Raw genomic sequence first — 27,692 nt, forward strand, 5'->3', positions numbered from 1 at the left:
ATATGAAAGCTATGAAGTTATACATAAGGTTTAACTTATAGAGGTTTCTGTATTATAGGCTGAGTAGATAAGGATTACGAGTAGCTGAAGGGTGTCTTATTAGAGAATGAATTTTTCGTCTTTAGAATGGATTCTTACCATATCTAATATAATACACTATCATTTTGTAAAGAGCTGAAATATTTCATTGGAGAGATCATTTCGCTTTGAAATTGGTTCCTTCTGATGCTGTTATTACTATTTCCATGATTACGATACTCCTATTTCACCATAAATGGAGTGTAAGGTTGCTATTTTCTCAAAAATTCTTTTTCTGTTGTCCATATAATGTGCTTTTAGGTAATATCATCACTATTTTTTTTATTCGTATTCTCATGGAAGGTATTTGTCGGCCTATTATACACTTCTTGCAATGATTATTACAATATCCTCTTGCTCAACCTAGGATGCAACGTTGTTGAATGTGACAATATTAATGAGCATGCTTAGTGGCAAGCAACAAATGCTCATTTATCATATTACAGGACTAGTCTTGATCCTAAGTAACAGTTTTTTTTTTTTTTTTTGAGTCTTTTTCTCCTCAAATTATCCAATTAGAAATGGAACCTGTCATGGAGGATAATCCCAAGCCATATATTATCATTCCATAACCACTTGTGTCCTTTTTCTTTTTCATCTTTCTTGCTCACAAAAGGCGAAATTTTCTCGCCCCTAGGGCCCCACACCCCAGCCCGACAGAACCTATTAGAATCTCCATGAATCTATTAAAATAATATGGGGATCTCTCCCATTTCATGAATCTATTAGGATCTCCCTTTCTGAACTCAATATGAAAAGATTTATGATCCCAGAAATTGTAGCCAAGTATGACTGTGTAAAAATAGGCCAACAGACATTTCTAGTAGAATACTCAAAACAGTTCAGGTGATATCAACATGGACTACCAAATAATGAAAGGTTAGAAATTGCAACTTATGATCACACAGTGTAATCCCAGAGTGGTCCTTGATCATTCACACCACTTTCTGGGTTTGCCATTTTGTAGGGGGGGCCCACTTGCTACTAATCTTCTTACCTACAAGGCTACAAATCACACACTCAGGCCTTTGAACATGAGGCCTACATGCTGCCCCCCCTTTGGCTATAAATGTGGGCTAATTAAGTGAGAGTGTACCACATGTGATTCGCAAAATATTCCATGACACAGACTCTTACTCCGAAACTTTCCAATTTTCCATCTCTTCCCTTCTTCACAGGCTCACAGCCCTGGCACACAAATGTCTTTCCCTAGTTCTCCCAATAATGAGCCGCACACACATATAGATCTTAGAAAGAAGGCGAGTGTTGAGCAAGATGGAGAAGCAGGGCACGTGCATTACTAACTCATGCATGTTAATGGCTTTTGCCTAGCCGCATAAGTTCTAGCTTCATGAATTTGGCTCCATGAGTTTGTATTTCATGTGCCCCTCTTCCCCATCATGACCACTTGACCTTATTATTACTGTGAATTGCAGCCTCAGGCTCCCTCTTCCTGCTAATTTCCAGTAATATGTGCCAGCATCTCCTTGTGACAGGTAAGTTAAGTATCTAAATGATAGGAAAACAAAAAAAAGACTTGAAATGAACTTTCTCCTGTTTCTCCTTTCTGAGAGCTTTAAGTCTTTTTTTGTTTTGATGCTTTTGAGGATAACGATCAAGAAAAATCCACGATGGACATAATGTCAAAGAAAAGATAAACATTTAGCAAGTGGTCTAAAATTGTAATCAAACTGTTGAAAATGCCATGGTTGAAAGCTATGTGGTAGTTATAGTCATAATTACTCCACATGATTCCCAACAATGTAATTTGTTGCCTATTCCCCAAGATTCAAAGTATACTGTCTCCATCTCGTCGCTGATATTTGCTTCAGACCTTCAACTAGACCTGCTGCACATAACATCTCTTCCTGATTTTATTTTTATTTTTATTTTTATTTTTTTAAAGAATGGGTTTTACTATGTAATCCATACAGATAAAGCAGATTATACATTTGAGATGCTGCATATATGCTGATATTTATGATTTTTGTAATCATCTATTAGTTATGTTTTCGTGAAAGATATTGTTTGATAATTCATTCTGAGCTTTTAAGTATGTATTAAGACTGTGTGGGGATACTGAACAAACCAGCCATAGTTATGGGACTGAAAAGATAAAATGAATAGATAGGAAAGCCAAAGAGATGATCTGTCATTTTTGTTGGTTGGATAAATGTTATCCCAATATGCAATAAAGGCTCCTCAACTAGTTGGTGGAGGCCAGATAGGCTACAAACAACAAGCGTTGTTTGATAAAAATCCAGGAAAACAAATATACACTGGAGCTTCTGGTTTATTCAATGTGCTTGATGGTATCATTGTCCACCCAGTGTAAAATACAATATGTTATAGCACATAACATGTAATAACTGATATTTGCTTCAGATCATTAAGAACATCCATTTTTTCGTTCTTCATTTACTTTTCAAGAAGACAAGATAAAGCCTTAAAGATAATGACTTGAACAATGCAATATTGACAGAGAACTCATGATCTCTATTACTAACGAGGAAGCTGTGCAGTGCTTTTTGTTTTATCGGATCTTTGTAGTTTCTTCCCCGCTATGGATCATGGCTCTTGGCTCGAGTGGTGAGGCCCTAGTCAGGTGCATGGATCTGGGTTGTTGCTGTAAAAAGTGCAATTGGCAAGGCACATCACAGTAGAGTTTCATTGTCTTGGCATTGATTCCATGTGGGAATATTATTTTGTCTACTTTTCCTTTTTGCCACAATCTTTTTCCTTTGCTGCTTTTGTTTTTACCCTGAATTGTTTTTGCCTCGTAGGGATGGATAGCTATTTCACCTGACTTTGAACTTGGGAGCATCAATTATTGTTGGCTTCTGCATATTGCTTGTGATGAGAAACTGTGAAGTCACACCATGAATGTTGTTTGCTTGGACTTTCGGGAAAGCCCCGCAACCATTATCCAAATGTATGCTCTAAAGAAAGTCTGCCTTGTGACCTTAGCCAGCAAAGGACCACAAAGAGATAAAGCAACCTAGGTTTGAACTTAGAACCTTGTGATTACCAAGTCAACTGTTCGACTGCCTTGGATGGTGTTTGCTTTTGTTATTGGAATTTTTTTTTTTCTTTTGGTCAGAAAAGAAATTCTTGTTAATTGGTTATATGGGAGTGTTAGAACTGTAATGGCCTCACATTTGTGCAAGTCTTGACAATAGTTATGGGAGAAAACTCTGATTAATGAATTGTTTATTGTGTTTTATCTACTTGTTTGATACCATTAGTACAAGTGTATAACAAATAAGTGAATACACATTTTCTTGCGGTTCTTTACTGGCTAAGATCACAAAGTCATTTTTATCCATAGCACACCTTTAGGTAAGTGCTATGAGCTTTTCTGTAAATAAAAGTGAATATACTAAAATACACAATTATTGATAACTATCTTTAATTACGATAAACGTTAAAAACAATATAATTGAATTGCTTAGAGATAATATAATTAAAACATCTCATGTAAGAAGTGTTTTTGATAGGACTTGCACTCTTATCACCTATGGCTTGTACAAATTCATAGAGAACCATTTGAGATATGAGGGGTTTTTGCAATGCCATAAGGTCAGCACTATTGACTATTGTATTTCAAGAAAGGAAATACTTATACTTAAAGGAACTACAACAGACAGAGAAAGTATAGAATAGATACTACTTTGTAATAGAGTCAATAGTACTCGAAAAAAATACTTGGGGATACAGTTCATAAATTAGTAGGAACCCATGCTAATGACATCCTAAATGTTGTTCTCAGAGGTCAATATGAGAAGAAAGTGATATGAAAGATTAGTTGACCCTATGGCTAAAATGTACAAATATGTCACATTCCTTAGCTATAGCTAGTTGAGACTTGAGAATAAATGCTTGAAGCAATGAACCTCTCATCTTCTGAGAAATGAGAATTTCATGTCTTGGAAGCTTATGAATGATAAGAAAACCAAAAATATTCCCTGGAAACATCAATCCGTCATCATTGTTCAATCTCTGCAAATCTGGCCAAGAAAGCATTCAAGAATCAAGGCCTCAAGGGCTCGATTTTACCTGAATTTCTTGCGCTTTTGGATGTATCTTCTGACTCTCTGTACTATGGCCTATGTTCTGTCACATCAAATCAAGAGAACATGATAATTAAACCTGTGATTAGCCAGCCACTCTACTTAAAATTGGTAGTTAGTACATCAATTGTCGAATAAAATGGTTGGCTGAATAATTAGACTCGCGACAAATGCTAGGCCTAGGACGAGACACAGCTCATAAAACTTCACGCGTGGAGGTTGAGAAGGCAAACTCATGGTTCCTGTCTGTCTTCCTGGTATGTTGATGTTGATTGGCCCAGTAGTTTTAAACCATTCGGGCACAGGTACCGCAATTTCTGGGCTTGAAAACATAGTTGATTGTATAGTTATGCAAGTGCAAGAAGTCAAGAACAATTTAAAAGAGAGAAGCACGCATTGACTAAACCGAGGCAGACAAGGTTTCACCTGTTAATTCGACCTCTTTAGGTTTGGACCATCTGATTACTAATCGAGGGGTTGTTGGTTCATGAATTCACATAAACCAAATCTGACAAACTGCTGCATTGTAAACTTGTATGGCAAAGATCACGTAATAGCCCCTCGAAAGTGGTAGATTGAGGAACAAAACCGTTGTTCAACATATCATGTAACAACTGACAAGCTTCATCGATTTCACCATTTCTAATGAAATTGTTGATTTGAAACTCGTAAGTCTGGCAATTCATTTGCACGCCCTTGAGTTTCATTTGTCCAACGACCTCCCTCGCTGCAGATAACATCCCGTTCCCACACAAGGCCTCCAAGACCGTATTGTAAGTGATTAAATCTGGCCTGCATCCCAGCTCTTCCATGGAAGCGAGCATCTTTATTGCCTCGTCTACCTTATTCTGCTTGCACAACCCATTTATATAGCTATTGTAAGTAAAAACCGTTGGAACCAAACCCAACACAAGCAATTCATCAAACACCTTATCTGCCTTCTCAAACTCGCCTTCCAAGACCACCCCTTCCAAAACCAAATCATAGCATTCGATATCAGGCGGAATCCCATCCATTCGCATCTTCTTCAAGACCTTTGCAGCTTCTTTTCCTTTTCCCTTCATCACCAGAAACCTCATCACATTGTAAAAATCCAATCTTCTTGGGCTAAACCCTAACTTCCTTGTTTCTTCCAAGAAACCCACAATGTCAAACTCATCACTACCCTTTTGCTCACACATTGTTGATGATATCAAAGAACAGACCTTCCCATCTAAATCAAACCCAGAATCCACCATGCAATTCAACATCTCAACCGCATAATTAACCTTCCCAATCTTACAAAGAGCCCTAATCAACAACCCAAAAGTCGATCCATCTATCTGGATATTCATCAACTGACTCTTATTCAATATTTCAGGCACATTCCTAAGACCCCATTCACTCTTACAAAGAACAGAGAGCAGAGCATTCAAAGACTTCATAGTTGGGGCACATCTAAACCTCGGAATCCCCAAGAACAGCTCAACCGCACATTGCAATTCACCAATATCACCATAAAACTTGATGAGATAAACAAAAACACCCTCGGGTATCTCAAAGTTGTCAACTTTCTGCAAATGATCAAGAACTTTATGGATCAAATCATAGGTACAAGGGTCTCTGGTAATTTCCTTGATTACGAATTGGTAAGCACTTGGAGTGGGGTCGCATTGGTAATCCGCGAATGAATCGATGAGGGCCGATAAAGGATTCGACGTTGAAACCCTTTCTATCATGCTCTGCATAGCTAGCTGATGGCCGAAGCTCTCGTGCCACTTGGTTTTGTACGGCGATATCGGCCATTTTCTTCTTTTTCTCAAGTAGTAGTTTTTCAATTTGGGTTTTGAAGAAGACGAAAATGAAAAGGACGAAAGATTTGTTCTCAGCTGCCAGATTGGTAGCCTGCAGCTCCTTAACATCTTCCAGAGAATCTAAAAGGTTTGAGCGGAGAGAATCGTAGGATCATAGTACAGTACTCCACGATCTCCCAACTCTTCTGGTTTGTCGAATTGTCGCAGAGTTCTGAATTCCCGACCGTGTTTTGTGCGGGCCGCAAGTAGAATTTACGGAAGATTTTGGGCCGTGATAATTTAGCCCAAGCTCGTGAATATACAATTGTTATGCCGTGGAAATGTGGTGAACACGGTTCTATGTTCATAATTACTGAACTCTATGTTCGTAATTATAAAATTTTATGCTCATAATTTTTTAACTTCATATTCACAATTATTGAACTTCATATTCACAATAAAAAAAACTCTATATTCATACTGAACTCTATGTTCATAATTTTTTAACTTCATATTCACAATTATTGAATTCTATATTCACAATTATAGAACTCTATGTTCATAACTATATAATTCTATGTTCATAATTTTTTAACTCTATATTCACAATTATGACAGTTTTGAAATCGTGTCCACCTTGCAAGGTGAACACGGTTCCACAACATTATTTGCCCGTGACTATATTACTCTGTATAATAATGCAAAAACTTGTGTGATGATCTATGAAACGGATTGGATCAAGATCAAATGTAATACTTATATCGAAAAATGTAATACTAATAAATAATACAATGTTTATTACTTATATGAAAAATTGTAATACTTTTGAAGAAAAATGTAATATTTTTACATTTTGATTTAAAAGTACGGAGTGTTACATTTTCCTTAAAAATATTACGGAGTATATTTTCCTTTATAAATAACAAAGACTTTTCAACATTACTTATAAAGAAATATATAACAGGATAATATCAATTTTAGCAATTTACCTACTTACGTGGCAGCTGAGTTGAGATTTTTAATAATTTTAAAATAATTTTTAATAATAAATTTTAAAAATTTTAAAATAAATAATAATAATAATAATAAAACGACGGGTTGGCCGCCAGCCACCCCGTCGTTTTTTTTTTTTTTTTTAAATTGACCACGCCATCGTTTTTTAAAAAATTTTTAAAAAAATTATTTAAAAATTATTAAAATTGCAAACTCAGCTGCCACGTAAGCAAGTAACTTACTAAAATTGGTGATAATCTGCTATCAAGTGAAATTACATACATTTAAAATATTTAATGACCTAATTGCATTTTTTTTTTGTTCAGTGATCTAATTGTAACCTTATTCCTAATAATAATAAAGAAGAGATCGAGTCAACGTTCTACTTGGTGCTATTTGGAATTTTAAAAGTTTTACTTCATACGTAAATGGCAGTATACCACCTAAGACAATTGATTAAAAATTTGATGAAAACACAGATTAAAATTATTGTCAAATTTGTATATATATATATATATATATATATATATATATATATATATATATATATATATATATACACACATTGAAACGATATTATTCTAAAATTTTCAATAAAAACATTCGTAAATTTTGAAAATATATATATTTGATACATTGTGTGTGTATGTATATATGTGCCTGCTATATATCATCAATAGCGTATCACACTATCATGATATTACCTCATTAAAAATAAGGTTAATATTAACCAATTTCTCTTCTTCTTTTTTAAAGAAAAAAAAGTATACTAATTTACAAATCATTGTAATTATTGATCTTAATTATTAAAATAATAATGATGCATGGGTTAGTCTAAATTAGCTGGGAAAAAGGTTGGTCAATGTTTTTTTTATTTTTATTTTTATTATCAGACTACGAGATCTCTAACCGTAATTAGAAGCACCTCTAAAGTGCTGGTCAAATTGATTTTTTCAATACAAGAGGAAATTCAAACCCGGACCTTTTCAATACAAGGTTGGTCAATGTTAATGAGACATAACACATGTAAAGGTGAATCACTCTGCGTTGACATCAAACTTGCTTTGATAAAAAGTCAATACTTTTTGAGTACGTAACACAAAGATGATGTTTCCTTTCAATTTCCCTTCATTGATGATTATTTGACTTGACTTAATTGGTTAGTGCTTTTAAAATTCTTTACACCACCATTGTTGCTTTCACGTAAATTCTTCTACCTGCTTATATATATATAGACGAAGATCAACATGCATAAAGGTATCATCTATTAGTAGAAAACTAAATCAAGAATCTGAGATATTATTGGAATTGATCTGAAATAGGTAGCTAGCAGTACGTGTAGTGTTTGATTATCTAGTGATCAGATCAGTTAGCAGCGAGCTGATCTGAGCATGGCGGAAACGGTGTTTGGTAATCCTCTGGTTGTGATCAGCCCGGAATACTGTGCCCCTCACCATCTTCAAATCTCAATCAAGAAAAAGGTTTACTTTTTGGCTACCCACGGATATGAAGTCAAAGATGCTGCCAATGGCACAATCCTCTTCAAAGTCGAAAACATCCCTACTTTCTTCGACACCAAGGTCGTCGTCTTTGATCCCGCCGGAAACTCCATCCTCACTATCCGACGAAAGGTATATATATATATATATATAAAAGATTCATAACATTATTATACATTGATTTTTTAAGGTGACTTAAAAAATCCTGCATCTATTATTTGAGGGTGTGCACAATAAACTCCATCTATGACTCTAATCAGGGCCGTATTTTAAGTTTGTGTGGCCTGTTCTGGTAAATAAATGTGGCCCTACTAAAATCACAAATTTTAAAATACCTCCAAGTAAAAATACAATAAATACATATTCTTACCATCTCTTTATGAAACCTTTTAAAGTTAATTAAAAACTTTTAATTTTTATTTCTAAACTATAAAAATTAAATATTGGACCTCTAAAATTTGGGGCCCCTCTAAAATTGGAGGCCTTGTGCGGTAGCCCAGCTTGCACAGCCTAAAATCCGGCCCTAACTCTAATAGACAAGTTAGAGGACGAGAAATAAGGTAAATCAGTCTAAATTACTACTCATATTGTGAGTCAAATAGTCAAATTAGAGGACGGGAAATAATGTAAATCAGTCTAGATTACTAACTTTATTGTAAGTCAAATTAGTAACATTGTAGTTACAAATCAAGTGTACTTAGTTGAGATTGTCCTGGCATTAAATTCAGAGATTAAGGTAGAGAAAAAACATAAGAATAATTCCCAAATCTAATTTATGTATGCAGGCATTTACATTGCGAACCAGATGGGAAGTTTACAGGGGAGAAAGCAAAAAGGAGAAAGACCTGATCTTCAGCGCAAGAAAATCTTCGGCGTTCCAGTTCACCACAAACCTAGACGTGTTCTTAGCCGGCAACACATCGGAACAAGTCTGCGATTATAAGATGAAGACAAGCTACTCGGAGTCGACGTGCGATATCTACGTTAAACCATCTTCTACCTTAATTGCTCAGATGCAGAAGAAAGTGACGGCGGGGAGTTTATTCCTGGGAAAGGATAATTTCACGGTGACGCTGCACCCAAACGTGGATCAAGCTTTCATCGTTGCTCTTATAGTAATTCTCCAAGAGATCGTCGACTCAAGAAGAAGAAATCACACTTCTCATCACCACCACACTGCTCATCACCATTGCACATTATGAATTGAAGCAGGATTAATACATAACAATTCGTCGTTTTCTTCCTTTAATTTTAGGTATATCTGTTATCCTTTTATTATTTAATAATCATGGGTATACGTACAACTCGTGAAATTTTAGTTTAATTTTAACCATTTTGTGGGGGTATGTATTATTTATGAGCAAATACCAATTTTGGTCCCATGAGTATTAGTAAAATGACGGTTTTGGTCCACATGTTTAATTTCTACCAATTTTCATCCCACGACTATTGTTTTAGTACCAATTTTCATCCACGACTATTATTTTAGTACCAAAATTCATCACGCATGTCACCCCTCCATCCAAGACATGTCGAAATCTAAAAATTTTAAGGGTATTTTCGTCTTTTTCAACTTAAGGCTCTAATTTGAGCATGAATAAAGGGATGCAAGCCCTAAGATCAACCCCAATTGGCAGTTCCCCTCCTCATCCTACTTTAATTTGAGGAGAAAAACTGCGAATCACGATAGATCTTAGGGCTTAAATCTTTTTATTCATGCTCAAATTGGGATCTTAATTTAAAAAGACGAAAATACCCTTAATAATTTCATATTTCGACATGTTTTAAACAAATGTGTGATTGGCGTGATGAATTTTGGCACTAAAACAATAGTCGTGGATGAAAATTGGTACTAAAGTAATAGTCGTGGATGAAAATTGGTAGGAATTAAACATGTGGACTAAAACTGTCATTTTGCTAATACTCGTGGGACCAAAATTGGTATTTGCTCATTATTTATCTATTGTTCTTGAAATGTTTCATGATGTATTTACTTTGCTTGTAAATTATATTGTATTAGCAATTCAATTTAATATTTCCATTTCAACTTTTATACAAAATGATGTTGAATTTGAATATATAATTGTTATTTTGAGAGCTGAGGTGTTTTTGTCGACGCTGGTAATTATAAAAATATTTTGAAAAAGTTAATCGATCGAATAATACATTTTTTCTAACTAGTAGCAATAGTGCAATTGAGTTAACTTCTTTATGCATTTGTTTTGTAGGGCAAATGCGGTCTTATGCCATCATTATCATCATCATTTGTACGGATGTAATAATATGTTGGTGTAATAATGTGAATTGATAACTTGTATATTTTGATTTATTCATCGTCAATGATAAAACATTTTCAAAACTAACCTCTTTTACTTTTTTTATTTTTTATTTTTTAATGTACAAACTTTAATTACATAATATTGAGTGAATTCCATTTCTGGTCCTACTGTTAGTTATAGGGGTCATTCCAATTTTAGTCCACCATAATTATTTTTTTCACATTGTGTCCATTATTATTAAAAGTGTTCCAATTTTAGTCCACGAAAAATCTTAAAGTGGACTAAAATTGGAACACTTTTAATAATAGTGGACGCAATGTGACAAAAATAATTATGGTAGACTAAAACTGGAAAAACTCCTATAACAATAGGACCAAAAATGGAATTCACTCCATAATATTCCATTAACTATTTATTATTTTTAACTTACTCATTGCAAAATATTTTTTTAACATTTTAATAACAACAATGATGATAGACATTTTATTTTTATATTATTATTACTAGTTTTTTTTACGCGTTTTGCACGAATGGGATAATGCCCAATGATTATTTTTAAATAAGTATTTCAAATATATCAATGCAATATTATATAGGAGAGTTTATGCATAGGTAAATAAATGTTGAATTTGTTTATTTAAATCGATAATTTAAAGTATATAATTCAATATAATATGTGAGAGATTGATTATAATTGTCACTAAAATAAATGTTTGCAACTTCTTAATAACGCTAGTCTAAATACGTAGTCTTAAAGCGATAGTATAAATAAATACTACTTTTGATTTAAATTTCTCTAATTCTTTTTAATTCTCTGTCATTGTTTTCATCTTCAATACATATGCTCTCTTATTTTATTTTTTTATTGGTTACTAGTGGCAGCGTAGAGGGATTCATCATGCAATGAAATTATGGTGTAGGAAGCTTTAGATTTGCCTTGTTGTGTATATGACTGAGATTTTAGTTGTAATATGAACTATTTATCTTACAAACACCTATTGATATTTAGTAGTGTTAATTTTTCCTCTACATGTTTAATGTGTTATGAGATGTGTGTTGTAGGTTATCATGTGAAAGTACTGAACAAAATATTAATATTTATTATATTTGTATATATAAAATACTTGGTAAATAAATATATATAATATGTTTTGTATTATAACTTTGATATTTAATTACAAGCTAATGTAAAAAGAAGACAATGGACAATGTAGGGAATATAATAAGTTAATAAATTTGAAGGTAAGGAATCTTCGAATTGTAGAAAATAAATTAAAGATAATATAACTAATGAAATTATATTTCTTTTAAATTTTTTTATAATGAATATTTGTTTTTTAAATAAAGCATTATAGACATCTAATTCTAAATTAATTAAATGCATATGCATTATTTTTTTGTTGTAGCTACTAATTTATTTAATTTAATAAGAGTAATAAAGTGGCGTACATACTTTTCATCAACAATAATGAAATTAATTGGAAGTAAAAATTAACTTACAAATTTCTTTAGAAGTTTTCATGCATTGATAAAATTCTTGTTCAATTGGAGCTAGTAGGATGTTAATATTGTCAATTATTTGGAAAATGCTCCTACCGATTTAAAGTTCATGTGCAATTGTATTTATGATCAACAACTTTCTAGTTAGGCCGTGCAAGTCTGACAATGATATAAGAACAATTTTGTCCAATAAAATAAGTAATAGTATAATATTTGTAAAGTAATATACAATTGTACCATTATAAAAAAAAAATACAAAAAATATTAATACAATAATGACCTAAATCATTCCAATAATGCAAAAGCATAATTGAAATATTAAGTTTTGTTCTAAATAATCAAAAGAATATTAATTAAACGTAAAAAAAAAAAACTTAAATTTGTTTTTTTTTTTAAATCAAAAAAATCAAATGATTTTTAAAGTTTCGGATTTATAATCTTTGATGCTCAACTTTGAATGCTATGTATTTAGTCAGACTAATTATTTGACTAAAGTTTATGTTAAATTTTATATTATATTTTTAATACATAATTGAGTTGGGGTTCGAACCTAAGACCTTTCTTATATAAATTAATGAGTATTTTAAGAATAATAAATAGTTAATGGAATATTTCGTTACTAAAGTTTATACTAACGGAATTTAGGGTTATTTAAGGGGAAAAAATAATATAATAGAGGGTAAATAAGGAAAATCATTAAAAAAAATACTAAAATCAAAATAATATGAACCATTTATTTTAAGAAACAACTACTACCGATATTTTTTTGTTCCAATTAAGGACCTAACATTATTGGCTCTTATTAGATTTGTAGATGTAGATTTGTAGATAACAACTAAATTAGTGTACACAAAATTAATGAAACTCATGTCATTTTTTTTTTTCTATTCCTTTTTCAACTCTTTTTTTTTTTTTTTTCTGGGCGATAAGAATTAAAATATAGTAATATATACTTAATTTGATTTGTTTATTTCGCTACACACCCACATATAGGGTTTGGTTCATATGCGACCAACCCTTCCAGTATGGTCTTGTGGCCTGATGTGTTTATATATGTTTGGTGGTGCATCCACTTCTAAGTGTAGCACATGATGACACTTATATGTGCATCACTAATCACTCATAATTGCACCACAGATCACTCTACTTTTCTCTCACCATTCATGGAATTAACAACTTGTTTAGTAGGATGTAATTGTAATTCAACTACAACTTAATTCTTTGATATGCACAACTCCATTATTTGATTAGAGGGAATTACAAATTCACGAAATTATAATTCTCTCCTTTTGTGAATTGCAATTCTGGTCCCTCCTTCCAACTAAACGCCTTGTAAAAGTTCTAAGAGAAGGTTTGGCATTTCAATTTCACAAATTGAGAATTCAAATTTCATCAACTTTTAATTCTTTTTTTTTTTTTTTAAATCTCTCTCTTTTTTTTTTTTTTTTTTTTTTTTTTTTTTTTTTTTTTCTAGGCCACTATTTGCAACGTGCACATAGTATTCTTTAGTAAAAGGTAAAAGAATAATTCGCTTTGTGCCCCACTGCGTGGCAGCGTAAATTTTAATTCTCTTTAATCAAATTGTGCTATTTCTCATTTTCTGAAAGTAGGAAAAAAATAATGGAATTGTAATTCTTTCAACCAAAGGCCTAGTACGTAAATATAATAGTATGTCGTACTAGAAATCATAAAATAATAAATGAATAAGGTTCAAATTGGCAATTGAATTTAACATGAAAATGCAATTAGGTCATTGAGCGAAAAAAATAAAGTGCAATTAGGTCATTAAACACTCAAAAAAATGTGCAATTAGGTCACTGAACACTCCAAATGTATGCAATTTCACCGGATAGCAGGTTACCATCAATTTTAATAAGTTACCATCAATTTTAACACGTTACCTGCTTACGTGGTAACTGAGTTGACATTTTTAATAATTTTTAATAAATTTTAATAATAAATTTTTAAAAAATAAAAAAAAATTAAATAAAATGACGGGGTGGCCGCCGGCTACCCCTTCCCTCCCTTCTTCCGGCGGAGACGAAGGAAGAGGGGGAGAGGGTGGCCGTTATTTTTTTAAAAAATTTATTATTAAAATTTATTAAAAATGTCAACTTAACTGCCACGTAAGCAGGTAACCTGCTATCAGATGAAATTGCATACATTTAGAGTATTCAGTGACTTAGTTGCATTTTTTTTTGTTCAGTGACCTAATTACATTTTCAGATTACGTTCAGTGACCAATTTGAACCTCATTCTAATAATAAATTAGGCTCTCCTCCCTTGTCTTTACCTGCAGGTGCTTCAATTCCATCATGAAATCCCCGTAACCGGGAGTTCTACTCTATGAATGTTTATAGATTATTTTTAATGAGAATAATACAAGAAGCTTACCTTATCAATAATTTTGACTATTCAAAATGAAACCAATTAAATGCTTGTGATGACTCTTCACCTAACACGAAAACTCGACTTAGGATTAATGTAGTAGAAAAAATTTACAATGTTAGTCGACATTATAATTAATCGTACCATATGATTATATATACCATATATTATTGTGATTATTAATGATAATGATTTCTAATTATACTCTGTGTAAAAATTAGGGTGAGAGTGGCAGAAAATTTTTTGATGGGGTAAGATAATGTATTTATGAGTTAAAATAATGTACTTTATGTGTTAGAATAATGTATTTATATGTGTTAGAATAATAAAATTTTTAGGGTAAGATAATGTATTTTATGAGTTAGAGTGATGTATTTTATGTGTTAGAATAATGTATTTTATGAATTAGAATAATATATAATGTACTTTATGTGCTAGAATAAAGAACTAAAGTAGTTGAATGAAATCCATACATCTCAGATAAATAAAATAAAATAAACACTAAAGCATGCGAAGGAATGAACATGAAATAATAATAAAAAATTGAAACAAGTACAAAAGGAAGTATGCGATACACATGCTCCATCATAAGACACCATACAAACCTGACCCACCAAAATAGTGCGAGTGTTGTCTTCCATATAGCCGGAATTTGAATGACGGGAATCGACTGTTAGTATTATTATTATTATTATTCTTATTATTGCTTTATTATATCCATGTAATATAATTGTGTAACATGTGGTGTATAGTGAGTCTAGTCTATTAGTCAGGGTTGTTAGAGATAGATTATTTTAGATATCTTCTGTACTCCTATTCTTGAGTTAATTAACGAAGAATTATCTCTAATCTGGTATCAGACGACAGGTTTTCGGAAACAACCAAATTCTTCCTCTCTCCACCGCAAATTTTCCCTCCCTCACCCACACATGTCGACCAATTCCTCCGAGCGTACTCACTCCGCCGCCGGCTCACCCACGCCGGCCGCCGGCAACGCTCTCTCCGGTGCACATCATTATGTCACCATGAAGCTCACCTCCACGAATTATTTATTTTGGAGGATGCAGCTTCTTCCATTTCTTCGCGGCCAGGAACTCACTGGCTTCGTAGACGGAAGCCATCCGTGTCCGCCAGCGATGATCCCGGCGGCCTCCACCACCGGCAGTTCCGCGTCGACAACGCCAGCGGCTCCGGTGCCGAATCCGGCATATCATGCCTGGATCAAGCAAGATCAGACCATCGTGTCTTTACTAATCTCTGCGATGTCGGATGAGGTTTTACACCTCGCTCTCGGACGGGATACCTCCGCCGACATCTGGGCCGCCATCTCGTCTGCGCTCGGTTCCACCAGCGAGGCGCGCTGCATCAACCTCCTTGGGCAGTTTCAACAGCTTCGACAGGGCAATGCATCCATCGCCGATTACATTGCGCGAGCCGGGGTCCTTGTCGAGTCGCTAATTCAGGCCGGGCGTCCCTTGTCACCAATGGAGCAGACCTTGTACATAATTCGAGGTCTACGACCGGAGTTGAAGGCGTTGGCCACCAGTCACACGGCGTCCGGCGCTGCGGTGTCGCTGTCCAGCCTGTCGAAGTTTCTACAGGCTCACGAGTTCATCCTCGTGGATGATTTCTCGCCGAGTGATGCCGCGACTTCTCACACGGCGTTATACGCTGGAACCAACCGTGGCGGAGGATCGCAAGGCAGTGGTTCGCATGGCGGTGGTGGTCGCCATTCATCGAACCAGCAGCGCGGCGGTGGTGGTCGCTGGAACCGCGGAGGACAGCGCGGTGGGCGCGGTGGCCGGGGCGGACCTCGTTGCCAGATCTGTAGGTCGCACGGTCACACCGCCGTGTATTGCTACAAGCGCTACAACACTCAACCGCCGGCGCAAGCCCATGTGGCCATCTCCGGCGACACGCCGGCAGCCCCTCACCCCGTTCCGGCAGACAATTGGTATCCGGACACTGGTGCCACAGCTCACGCCACTCCTGATGCGGCAATGATGGGGCATTCCGAGGAGTATGGCGGTTCGGACGTGTTACGGGTGGGCAATGTCGCAGGTTTGGAAATTACACGAATCGGTCGAGCATCAATCCCATCCGTGTCCAAAAATCTAAATCTAAAAGACATATTACATGTTCCCAGTCTTTCGGTCCCATTATTATCTGTGCATAAGTTTACTGTCGATAATAATGTTTTTTTTTGAATTTCACAGTAATTGTTTTATTGTGAAGGATTCCACAACGCGGGCGGTTCTACTTAGAGGGTCCACATCGGGCGGGCTATACAAGCTTCCGGTGTGTCGGTCAAGTTTCGCGTTCGTCAGTTCCCGGGCCTCCCCCACAATATGGCATCAAAGACTCGGTCACCCTCACAAGAAGGCTCTAAATAAAGTGTTACAAATTTGTCCTGTGTCACATAATAAAAATAGCCAAATTGATTCCTGCAATTCTTGTCATTTAGGAAAATCGTCACGTTTCAAACTAGAAAGCGTACCACGAACTAGTCAATCTGTATTAGACTTAGTGTACACTGATATTTGGGGTCCCTCTCCCGTACTATCAGTTAGTGGTTTTCGTTATTTCTGCCTCTTTGTAGACGACTATTCCGGTTTTTGCTGGTTTTATCCACTTCGGGTAAAATCAGATTTATATAAAGTCTTTGATGTGTTCCGCGTTCTGGTAGAGCGCCAATTTTCGCGCTCTATCAAATCAATCCAATCGGATCTAGGGGGTGAATATCGTAAACTCCACCACACTTTCCAAAGTCTTGGAATAAATCATCGGCAATCTTGCGCTTATACGCATGAACAAAACGGTAAAGTAGAGCGGCGAAACAGACATGTTGTCGAAACTGGCCTAGCTCTACTCGCCGAAGGCAAAGTTCCACGTGAATATTGGGACTACGCCTTTGAAACAGCCACCTGCCTCATAAACTACTTACCCTCTTCAGCCCTAAACTTTGAAAGCCCGTACTCTAAACTATTTAAAGTCAATCCCCCATACACTTTCCTAAGGGTCTTCGGGTGTCTCTGTTACCCACATCTACGCCCCTACAATCGGCATAAGATTGAGTACAGGACCACCCCATGTGTCTTCCTAGGTTACCCTGTTTCGTTTAGGGGATATCGATGCGTTGACTTGACAAGTGGAAAGACTTACATTTGCAGGCATGTCCGCTTTAACGAAAATGTTTTCCCCTTTGCTACAGGCACAACACCACAAGAGTGTACACCACCGCCCCTACCTTGGGCGGTTATACCTGTTGCTCAATCATCTGCTACATCTGAGGTTCCCGTAGCCCCACGTACTGATTCCTCTAGTGGTAATCCAGTACCACTTGCACAGGAACCCCCCAGGCTGGCTATTACTCACACCGCACCAGCCAGACCACGTAAACCCCGGGCTCAACCTCAGAGTCGGGATCATGTCATGAGACTCCGGCACATGACACGTGGGACAGATGAGCCGTTTCATGCCTTAAATGTTGTAGCTGACCCGACTTGCTATTCTCAGGCAGTGGGGCATGCTCATTGGCGCGAGGCTATGGACCAAGAGTTTAATGCACTCTTGCACAACAATACATGGCGTTTGGTCCCTCCGTAACCTCATATGAACATCATTGGCTGCAAGTGGGTATTTAGGACCAAACGCACGGCCACTGGGTCCATTGAGCGCTATAAGGCGCGTTTAGTAGCAAAAGGGTTTAACCAAGTAGCAGGAGAGGACTTCTTCGACACTTATAGTCCTGTAGTCAAACCAACGACTGTTCGTATGTTGTTTTCCCTAGCTGTGTCTCGACAGTGGACACTACGACAGCTGGATGTCCATAATGCGTTTCTGAATGGGCATCTGGACGAAACCGTGTACATGAAGCAACCACCGGGGTATGAGGACCCGACTACACCGGGCCACGTTTGTCTTTTACAACGGCCCCTATATGGCTTGAAACAGGCTCCCCGGGCGTGGTTCAAACGGTTGCATGACTTCTTGTTATCTGCAGGGTTCATCTCATCCAAAACTGACGTATCCCTCTTTTATTATACGTCCGGGACTTCACAGGTATTCTTGTTGGTTTATGTCGACGACATAATCATGATGGGCAATGATTCTAAATTGGTCAGCACCTTGCTACACCAGCTCGCTACAGTGTTCAAAATTAGAGACCTTGGCACACCAGGCTTCTTCTTGGGCATTGAAATGGTTCCTTCAGGGGACACTGTCATACTCTCTCAACGACGTTATATGTCCGATATCTTGGGACGGTCTGGCATGATTGATTCCAAACCACTCACCACACCTGCCGCTGTGACGAAGTTGGTTACTCCGTCGACTGAGTTGTTTGATAATCCCACGCAATATCGCCGAGTTGTGGGCGCGTTATAGTACTTGACGATCACACGGCCTGATCTTGCCTTTGCTATTAATCGTCTCTGTCAGCATATGCACTCGCCCACGGTTGAGCATTGGGGTCTCGTTAAGCGGGTGCTACGCTACATTAAGGGGACAATGGATTATGGGTTGCGTCTCACACCGTCATCCTCCTCCGCTATCCACGCTTTCTCTGACTCTGACTGGGCTGGCTGTCCGATAGACCGTAAGAGTACCAGTGGGTTTGCTGTTTATCTTGGGACTAATCTTATCTCTTGGCAGTCAAAGAAACAGCGCACGGTTGCCCGGTCTTCCACGGAAGCGGAATACAAGGCTCTTGCTGATGTCTCGGCCGAAGTGACATGGGTTGTCTCGTTATTACGGGAACTTGGGCTACACTCAGGGGGTCCTGCAACATTATGGTGTGACAACCTGGGCGCTACCTACCTATGTGCTAATCCCGTATTTCACGCCAGGACAAAGCATGTAGAAATTGACTATCATTTTGTACGAGATAAAGTCGCTTCAGGAGAATTTGTTGTGAACTATGTCTCGACCACTGATCAGCTCGCCGACGTCTTCACCAAACCACTAGCTACATCACGGTTCTGTGCTCTGCGGGACAAGCTCAACGTGGTGACTTCCACACCTTGTGCTTGAGGGGGTGTGTTAGTATTATTATTATTATTATTCTTATTATTGCTTTATTATATCCATGTAATATAATTGTGTAACATGTGGTGTATAGTGAGTCTAGTCTATTAGTCAGGGTTGTTAGAGATAGATTATTTTAGATATCTTCTGTACTCCTATTCTTGAGTTAATTAACGAAGAATTATCTCTAATCTCGACAAGGGTAAAATAGACATACAATTTGACAAGGAACAACTATCAATGCACAAAGTACAAAATATTTCACTCTAAAAAGTCTTCCCCACGAAAATTCACTGAGCCTTTATATTACACCTACATATAACACATGTAAAGTTGAATCAATCTGCGTTGACATCAAATTTGTTTTTATAAAAAGTCAAATACTTTTTAAGTACCTAACACGAAGATGATAGATGGACCACAAGCCACAACCTACGATACATGATGTTTCCTTTCAATTTCTCTTCCTTAGCTTGATGATTATTTGACTTGACTTGGTTAGTGCTTTGAAAATTCTTTACACCGCCATTAATGTTGCTTTCACGTAAATTCTTCTATCTGCTTTTATATATATATATATAGACGAAGATCAACATGCATAAAGGTATCATCTATTAGTAGAAAATTAAATCAAGAATCTGAGATATTATTATTGGAATTGAAGTGTTTGATCGATTCTGGTGATCAGATCAGTATTCAGTTAGCAGCGAACATGGCGGAAACGGTGTTTGGTAATCCCCTGGTTGTGATCAGCCCGGAATACTGTGTCCCTCATCATCTTCAAATCTCAATCAAGAAAAAGGTTTACTTTATGGGTGGCCACGGATATGAAGTTAAAGATGCCTCCAATGCCACAATCCTCTTCAAAGTCGAAAACATCCCCACTTTCTTCCACACCAAGATCGTCGTCTTTGATCCCGCCGGAAACTCCATTCTCACTATCCGACGAAAGGTATATATATAAGATTCAAAACATTACTATACATTGATATTTTTGGGTGACCTGAAAAACCTGCATCTATTATATGAGGTTGTGCACGGTAATTTTGTGGTTACAAATTAAATCAATTGTTTGATCAACTTAGTTGAAGTTGCGCTCACGTTAACTGGAGAAAAAACCTAACAATTCTGAGGATTATTCTCAAATTAATTTAATTATGTATATATGCAGGCATTTACATGGCGAACCAGATGGGAAGTTTACAGGGGAGAAAGCAAAGAGGAGAAAGACCTGATCTTCAGCGCAAAAACATCTTCGGCGTTCCAGTTCACCACAAACCTAGACGTGTTCTTAGCCGGCAACACATCGGAACAAGTCTGCGATTATAAGATGAAGACAAGCAACTCGGAGTCGACGTGCGATATCTACGTTAAACCATCTTCTACCTTAATTGCTCAGATGCAGAAGAAAGTGACGGCGGGGAGTATATTCCTGGGAAAGGATAATTTCATGGTGACGTTGTACCCAAACGTGGATCAAGCCTTCATCGTTGCCCTTATAGTAATTCTAGAAGAGATCGGCGACTCAAGAAGAAGAAATCACACTTCTCATCATCACCACGCTGCTCATCATCATCACCACGCTGCTCATCATCACCACCACGTTGCTCATCATCATCACCATTGAACATACATGATGAACTGATAGATCGAAGTAGGGATATATAACAGTTCGTCGTGGTTGGCGTCTTCCTTTTACATATATATATATATATATATATATATATATATATATATATATATATATATATATATATATATATATATATATATCTGCTATTCTTTTATTATTTAATCATGAGTAGATCTACTTGATGCTATAAACCTTTGAAATTTTAGTTTTAACCATTTTGTGGGGGTGTGTATTGTTTATTGTTCTTGAAATGTTTCATGATGTAATTACTTGTAAATTATATTGTATTAGCACTTCAATTTAATATTTTCAAAATGGGTCAAATACACAATTTAACTTTGTGTAACAAGGCAATTATATAGGCTCCCAGAGACACATTAACATATTAATTTAGTGTATTAAAGCTCAAAACCCTAACTGTGACATGCTATAGTAAGTCAACGGAGCTAGGACGACATCCCGACATAAGATTATATTGACTAGTAGGTCGTTGGAAAAGGTGACCAAATTGATGGACAAAAAATGAGTTAATTCTACTAGAGGTCTCTTGTTTTTTGTGACCATTCCAAATTTAGTCATAGACTATCTTTTTTGGCATTTTACATCCCAGACTATTAGTCATTCTCATGACTTTCTTTATTTTTAGTAAGGGCATTCTTGTCTATTCATATTTTTCTTTTGTTATTTTTCTGGTTTAATTGGTTTAGAACTTTAGGTAACCTCTGATTTTTAGTAATCATATTTGTCAACCGATTTTTAGTAAAGTCCTAAACCAATTAAATCAGTTACAACGGAAAAATAACAAAAGAAAATATGAAGAGACAAAAATGCCCTTACTAAAAATAGAAAAAGTCATAAGAAAGACTAAAAGTGTCTAAAAATGATATGTTTCAGATGTTAAATGACAAAAATGATAGTCTGACACTAAATTTAAAATTGCCACCAAAGACAATGGAACTCGGATGGAATTAACCCACAAAAGATTATATTGACCTAACGTGGAGGTTAATTTATTAAATAATTCAGAGAATGTCAAAATTTTAATTGGTAAATTTGTTAAATTAATAATATAGTTCGTGCATCGCAAGGGACAATTACTAGTTACTAGTTACTAGTATATATAAAAGCAAAATGATTAGGAAAAATTTCTTCCCTCCAAAGTGTGAAAGCATTTATTGTATTCATATTACTTTATAAATTCATGAAATTTTAATTACAAATCAAATGAACATCAATATAATTATTAAATTAATTTATAAAATATTACATTTTTTTAGAAGTTACTGGAGAACCAATAACGCCTCAACTGAAGCTTGAACTCATAATCTTCCAAATGGAAATCCAACCCGGGTACCATTAGACCACATAGTCCTGATCTATTTCTATCTCTATAAAATATTACATATATTATATTATATATTATATCTCTATCTCTATAAAAAAAAAATTAAAAAGGTTTAAGTTTTTTCGGCCAATTTTTACCAGTGATTTCGCCGGAAGGACCAAATCTATTAAAAAAACATAGTTAAATGACTAAATTGTTACTTTTAAAAGTCATGAAGCGAAATTAACACACTCTCTATAGTCATAGGATCAAAAGTGTAATTTGTTTATTTGTTAAATTAATAATAGTCTGTGCATCGCGGGACACTTATTAGTATATAATAAAAACAAAATATTAGTGATGTGAATGAACCACACAAAAAAATAACGTAACTTAACTTCGATCCGCGCCTGCAGGCTGCAGGCATGTTATGAATGAATGAACGTCCTACGTACTTACGTAGTACGTACTAGGAAAGTACGATGGAATTGAATATGTGTTCCGTAAGGAGAAATATGTTTTATGTTATGGACATGCTTATTTAATTTATATCGCATAAGATTAATTATTCATTCTGATTAATAGAATATTAGATAAAAGACTAATTCAACTCATCAATAAATACGTTTAGATACAAACCACTCAGATTTACTAGGTCAATGATCACTATCATTCCGAGAATTGTTCAGATTTGACGACAAATACGATGTAGAATAGTATAAATAAACCCGTCTTCTAGTTTACAATTCGCCGGTTCCCGCCTGCCAATTCAACGCGGTTAAGTTAACAACGTTAAATAATCACCCCCCTTGTTTCTTATATATATATAAATTCTTCCCAAAAAGGATTGGCGCAACATCATTCCCAATCCTAATTCACCTCTCTCGATCTTCCTTCAATTCACACAATGATGACCGAAGTTTCCACCTCGTACCCACCTCAGCCGGTGTCGGTGCCGGCGGTGATCAGCCCACAGTTCATCGTTCCCTACCCGGTGGATTTGGCGGTGGTGCGGAAGGTGATGACTCTCCAGGAAGGCAAGTTCGAAATCCTCGACGTCAACGGCACCGTCATGTTCAAGGTGAAAAGCAAACTGTTCAGCCTCCGCGATCGCCGCGTCTTGGTCGACACCCTGGACCACCCCATCGTCACTTTCCAGCAAAAGATATTCACCGCTCACAGAAGATGGCAAGCGTTCAGGGGAGAGAGCACGGATCCCAAAGATCTGCTGTTCAGCGTGAAGAAATCGTCGCTGTTTCAACTGAAGACGAAGCTGGATGTGTTCCTGGCGGGCAACAAAGGAGAGGTGTGTGATTTCCATATAAAGGGGAGCTGGTTGGAACGATCTTGCGTGATATACGCGGGAGAGTCGTCCGCCATTGTTGCCCAGATGCACAAGAAGCACACGGCAGGGAGTATATTTCTGGGGAAAGAACATTTCGGGGTCACAGTTTATCCCAACGTTGATTATGCCTTCATAGTGGCATTGGTTGTAATTCTTGAGGAAATTAACCAGGACAGGTCGGGTGACGACTAAGCCATATCACTTCACTTCACACATGTATATGAATAATCTCTTGTTAATTGTGATGTGGAATCAATCAAATTTTATTTGATTATATTATTTGTGGTTTAACATCATATCGATCTGTGTTTCTATGTTCTTCTAATTTCAGTAATGACTAAATTTTTTTTATAGAGTGTGAATTAGATGACATAAGTCTCTCTCAACTTATTAATTAAAGGTCTAAGCATGTGAAATTCCTAATGACTAATTTTACAATTTAACATTTATAAATTTTAATAATTTATGGAGTAATATTAAAATTTTAAGGTATTAATGTGCTTTTATCAAAATATGATCTTTTAGCTCTATTTATAAATTGTATTGCGTTATATATTTGTCATATACAATAAATATTGAATGATATTCATTCTCAAGAAAATAATATTAGAAAATTGATTTGTGAATGGTATTAAGACATTATTTATACTATTAATTTAGGCCATCGTTTTAATATTAAAGTAGGTTACAAATTGAGATGATTCATCACATAAATTATTGTATCATTCTTATTCAAAGCATAATTGATAATTTAAAAAATATAAACAATAAAAATAAAGAGACGTCTTAACTATGATATTCATTCTCAAGAAAATAATATTAGAAAATTGATTTGTGAATGGTCATATTAAGACATTATTTATACTATTAATTTAGGCCATCGTTTTAATATTAAAGTAGGTTACAAATTGAGATGATTCATCACATAAATTATTGTATCATTCTTATTCAAAGCATAATTGATAATTTAAAAAATATAAACAATAAAAATAAAGAGACGTCTTAACTATATCACAATGTAATTAAGAAGGGTGAATCAACGATTTGGTCCCTCACTTATTTGCAACTTGTCAATGTTGCCCCTGAATCACGTATTCATCGATTTAGTCCCCAAAAATAATTGTTTTTCGTCAAATCAGTCCCTATAGCCGTATTCCGTCAAATCTCAGGCGAGAGCTCCGATTTGCCCTGGGCATTTTGGTCTTTTCACGCCTTCTTCTTCATTAATTCTGACCAAGCTTCGCCGGAGAAGCTCAAGCTCGCCGGTGACCAAGTCTCACATCCTAAAGCTCCTCCAGCAAACCAAGTCGACGTCGGAAATGCAGACAACCTTAAACCCCTCGTTATCACAGCTCACGACAACCTTAAATCCCTCCTTTTTTCCACCAAGTTGTCCAAATCTTGCGAAACAATTTCGCCCGCAAGGCCTCCAAATCCGCGTTGCACCTACTGGCCAACGTTTGCCAGAGAGGGAGGAACCGGATCAAGGCGGCGGAGATCGGGGCGGCGACCGTGCTGATCGATCTACTGCTAGACACGAACGAGAAACAATATTGCGAGTGGAGTCTGAGCGTACTGGAGCAGCTTTGCCGGTGCGCGGCGGGGCTGGCGGTGGTGTCGAGGAAAATCCTGAGGGTGTCGCAGGTGGCGAATGAGAGAGGTCTGAGGATCTTGTACTCCATCGCCAAGTTCTCTGCTACTCTCAGTGTGGTGCAAGAGAGCTGCTGAGATTCTCAAATTGCTAGCTAAGCAATGGAAGAATTCTCCTTGCACGCCGGCGTTCTCCATGCAGCGTTTATTTGCCGCGTTTTCTGACGCGAGGGACCTTAGGGTTTGGAGAACTTTGGTCTGCATTTCCGGCGTCGACTTAGCTTGCCGGAGGAGCTTTAGGATGTGAGACTTGGTCACTGGCGAGCTTGAGCTTCTCCGGCAAAGCATGGTCAGAATCAATGAAGAAGAAGGCGTGAAAGACCAAAATGCCCAGGGCAAATCTGAGCTCTCGTCTGAGACTTGACGGAATACGGCTATAGGGACTGATTTGACGAAAAACAATTATTTTCGGGGACTAAATCGATGAATACGTGATTCAGGGGCAACATTGACAAGTCACGAATAAGTGAGGGACCAAATCGTTGATTCACCCAATTAAGAATACTCATATTTTCTTAAAATTATTATATTTAACTTATGCTTCCACAGTATAAAACTTGGTCCAAATTGGGAAGAAATATATTATCTTTGGCTCTTTGAAACTTCGCGGCCGTAAGCCAATAGGTTCTTTGTATTCATACTGTTATTTTGTCATTTTATTTATAACCAATACATAATAATTTTAATATCTAACAATATAACTTGCTTATGTTTTATAAAAAATTCTACAATACAGTACATAATTTATTATTATTATTATTTTTTTAATTTGGGTCTTTGTACACTACTCAGGTTTGCAAATTCACTATTAACATTTTACACATTTGATATTAACATTTTACAAATTTAGTATTAAAATATTGTACTTGTAAAAGTGTGAAATTGCATTGCACTTAGAATTTTGATTTTAGAGTTTATGACTGAGTTTTTTGTTTTATCCGGTTTAGTACACTTACGGTCTAACACTTACGATTTAGATTTAAAATTTAGCCTTTTCGTTAATTTTTATAAAATTTACCAGGTTTGCATATTTAGTTGTTAAATATTGCATATTTAATTGTTCAAGTTTAATTTACATAGTGAAGTTTGATGATAATTACGAAAATGTCACCGCATTTTTTTTAAAAAAAATTGATCAAATCCATCGAATTTATACCAATATAGGACTGAGATTGTTTCTTATTTCTCTCATATGGTATTGTTCTCAAAGGATCCTTAATACACATATATATATAGGGAAGGGTTCAAGTGCGAGTATAGCTTCTCGTGCGGTTAACTAGAAAAAGACGCACCTTAAGAACACAACCGCACACCTAAAGGTTTAAAATGGTGAACCTTAAGTTTCAACAACTGACGCACCTTAAGCATACAAATCACACACATTAAGGAGAAAAACAACACACCTAATGCTTTAGCCCGATGCACCTTAAGTACTCATACCACGCACCTTAAGCACACAAACAAAACACATGAAGAACACAAACCACACATTAAGAACACAAACCACGCGCACCTAAAGCTTTAGGCCGACGCACCTTAAGAACAGAAATCACACAAACAAAGCACCTCAAAAACACAAACCACGCACTTAAAGTTTAAAAATGGCGCACCTTAGGTTTCAACAAATGATGCACCTTAAGCATACAAATTACGCACCTTAAGAAGGAAAACAACGCACCTAAAGTTTTAGGTCGACGCACCTTAAGTTTCGACACTGACGCACCTTAAGCACACAAACCACACACCTTAAGAAGGAAAATCGCGCACCTTAAGAAAAAAAACCACGCACTTAAAATAATCGCACAATCACACCTGAGAAGGCCTACCGCACGCGAACATATATATATATATATATATATATATATTAGTAGTTCACTTGTAATGTAAATCATGATTTACAGTGTAATGATTGATAAAATGATAAATAGGTCATTTTATTTGTTATGAGAATTCATTATTGTATGCAACACAATTTTAAACTACAAAATTAGGATATATAATTATTTATTGAAAAAATAGGGAGATTTATTATCGGGTGAATAAGTCAATACACAAAATAAAATTTAATTTAAAAAATAATTCCGACTAAATTTTTTGTACGAAACCAAAATTAATATATAGGCTCACAAAATAAAT

At 35.9% G+C, this 27,692-nt stretch overlaps 3 protein-coding genes and 1 long non-coding RNA gene across 9 annotated transcripts; 3 read left to right on the forward strand and 1 right to left on the reverse strand.

Annotated features, from left to right (window-relative positions):
• Nucleotides 1–840: 840 nt before the first annotated feature.
• LOC109158701 lies at nt 841–3,372 on the forward strand. The gene is made up of 2 exons (XR_002050434.1): nt 841–2,769; nt 2,862–3,372. It is a non-coding gene; the product is annotated as an uncharacterized LOC109158701 (long non-coding RNA).
• A 267-nt stretch (nt 3,373–3,639) lies between these two features.
• On the reverse strand, nt 3,640–6,206 carry LOC109158652 (pentatricopeptide repeat-containing protein At2g38420, mitochondrial). Of its 4 annotated transcripts, none has more exons than XM_019306543.1 (2): nt 4,575–6,206; nt 3,640–4,465 (listed from the first exon to the last, which is right to left on the reverse strand). In XM_019306543.1, the coding sequence occupies exon 1, from the start codon at nt 6,047–6,049 to the stop codon at nt 4,634–4,636; it is 1,416 nt and encodes a 471-aa protein (XP_019162088.1). In that variant the 5' UTR covers nt 6,050–6,206; the 3' UTR covers nt 3,640–4,465; nt 4,575–4,633. The 4 variants fall into 4 exon arrangements, with proteins under 4 accessions (XP_019162088.1, XP_019162087.1, XP_019162089.1 ...); XM_019306542.1 differs by having other exon boundaries at nt 3,640–4,470; XM_019306544.1 differs by having other exon boundaries at nt 3,640–4,011; nt 4,135–6,206.
• A 1,932-nt stretch (nt 6,207–8,138) lies between these two features.
• LOC109158656 (protein LURP-one-related 10-like) lies at nt 8,139–21,541 on the forward strand. Of its 3 annotated transcripts, XR_002050427.1 has the most exons (4): nt 8,139–8,544; nt 9,198–9,574; nt 21,219–21,300; nt 21,371–21,541. XR_002050427.1 is itself a non-coding variant. In XM_019306549.1 (3 exons), exons 1-3 carry the CDS (start codon nt 8,305–8,307, stop codon nt 21,229–21,231), a joined length of 630 nt encoding a protein of 209 aa, XP_019162094.1. In that variant the 5' UTR covers nt 8,139–8,304; the 3' UTR covers nt 21,232–21,303. The 3 variants fall into 3 exon arrangements, 2 of the variants coding, with proteins under 2 accessions (XP_019162094.1, XP_019162093.1); XM_019306549.1 differs by lacking the exon at nt 21,371–21,541 and having other exon boundaries at nt 21,219–21,303; XM_019306548.1 differs by lacking the exon at nt 21,371–21,541 and having other exon boundaries at nt 8,140–8,544; nt 9,198–9,610; nt 21,238–21,285.
• Nucleotides 21,542–23,297: 1,756 nt separating this feature from the next.
• On the forward strand, nt 23,298–24,197 carry LOC109158838 (protein LURP-one-related 10-like). Its single transcript, XM_019306732.1, has one exon. The coding sequence runs from the start codon at nt 23,469–23,471 to the stop codon at nt 24,096–24,098; it is 630 nt and encodes a 209-aa protein (XP_019162277.1). The 5' UTR covers nt 23,298–23,468; the 3' UTR covers nt 24,099–24,197.
• The last annotated feature ends 3,495 nt before the right edge of the window (nt 24,198–27,692 follow it).

This window comes from Ipomoea nil, unplaced genomic scaffold, assembly GCF_001879475.1.
Source record: "Ipomoea nil cultivar Tokyo-kokei standard unplaced genomic scaffold, Asagao_1.1 scaffold2826, whole genome shotgun sequence".
Taxonomy (NCBI): domain Eukaryota; kingdom Viridiplantae; phylum Streptophyta; class Magnoliopsida; order Solanales; family Convolvulaceae; genus Ipomoea; species Ipomoea nil.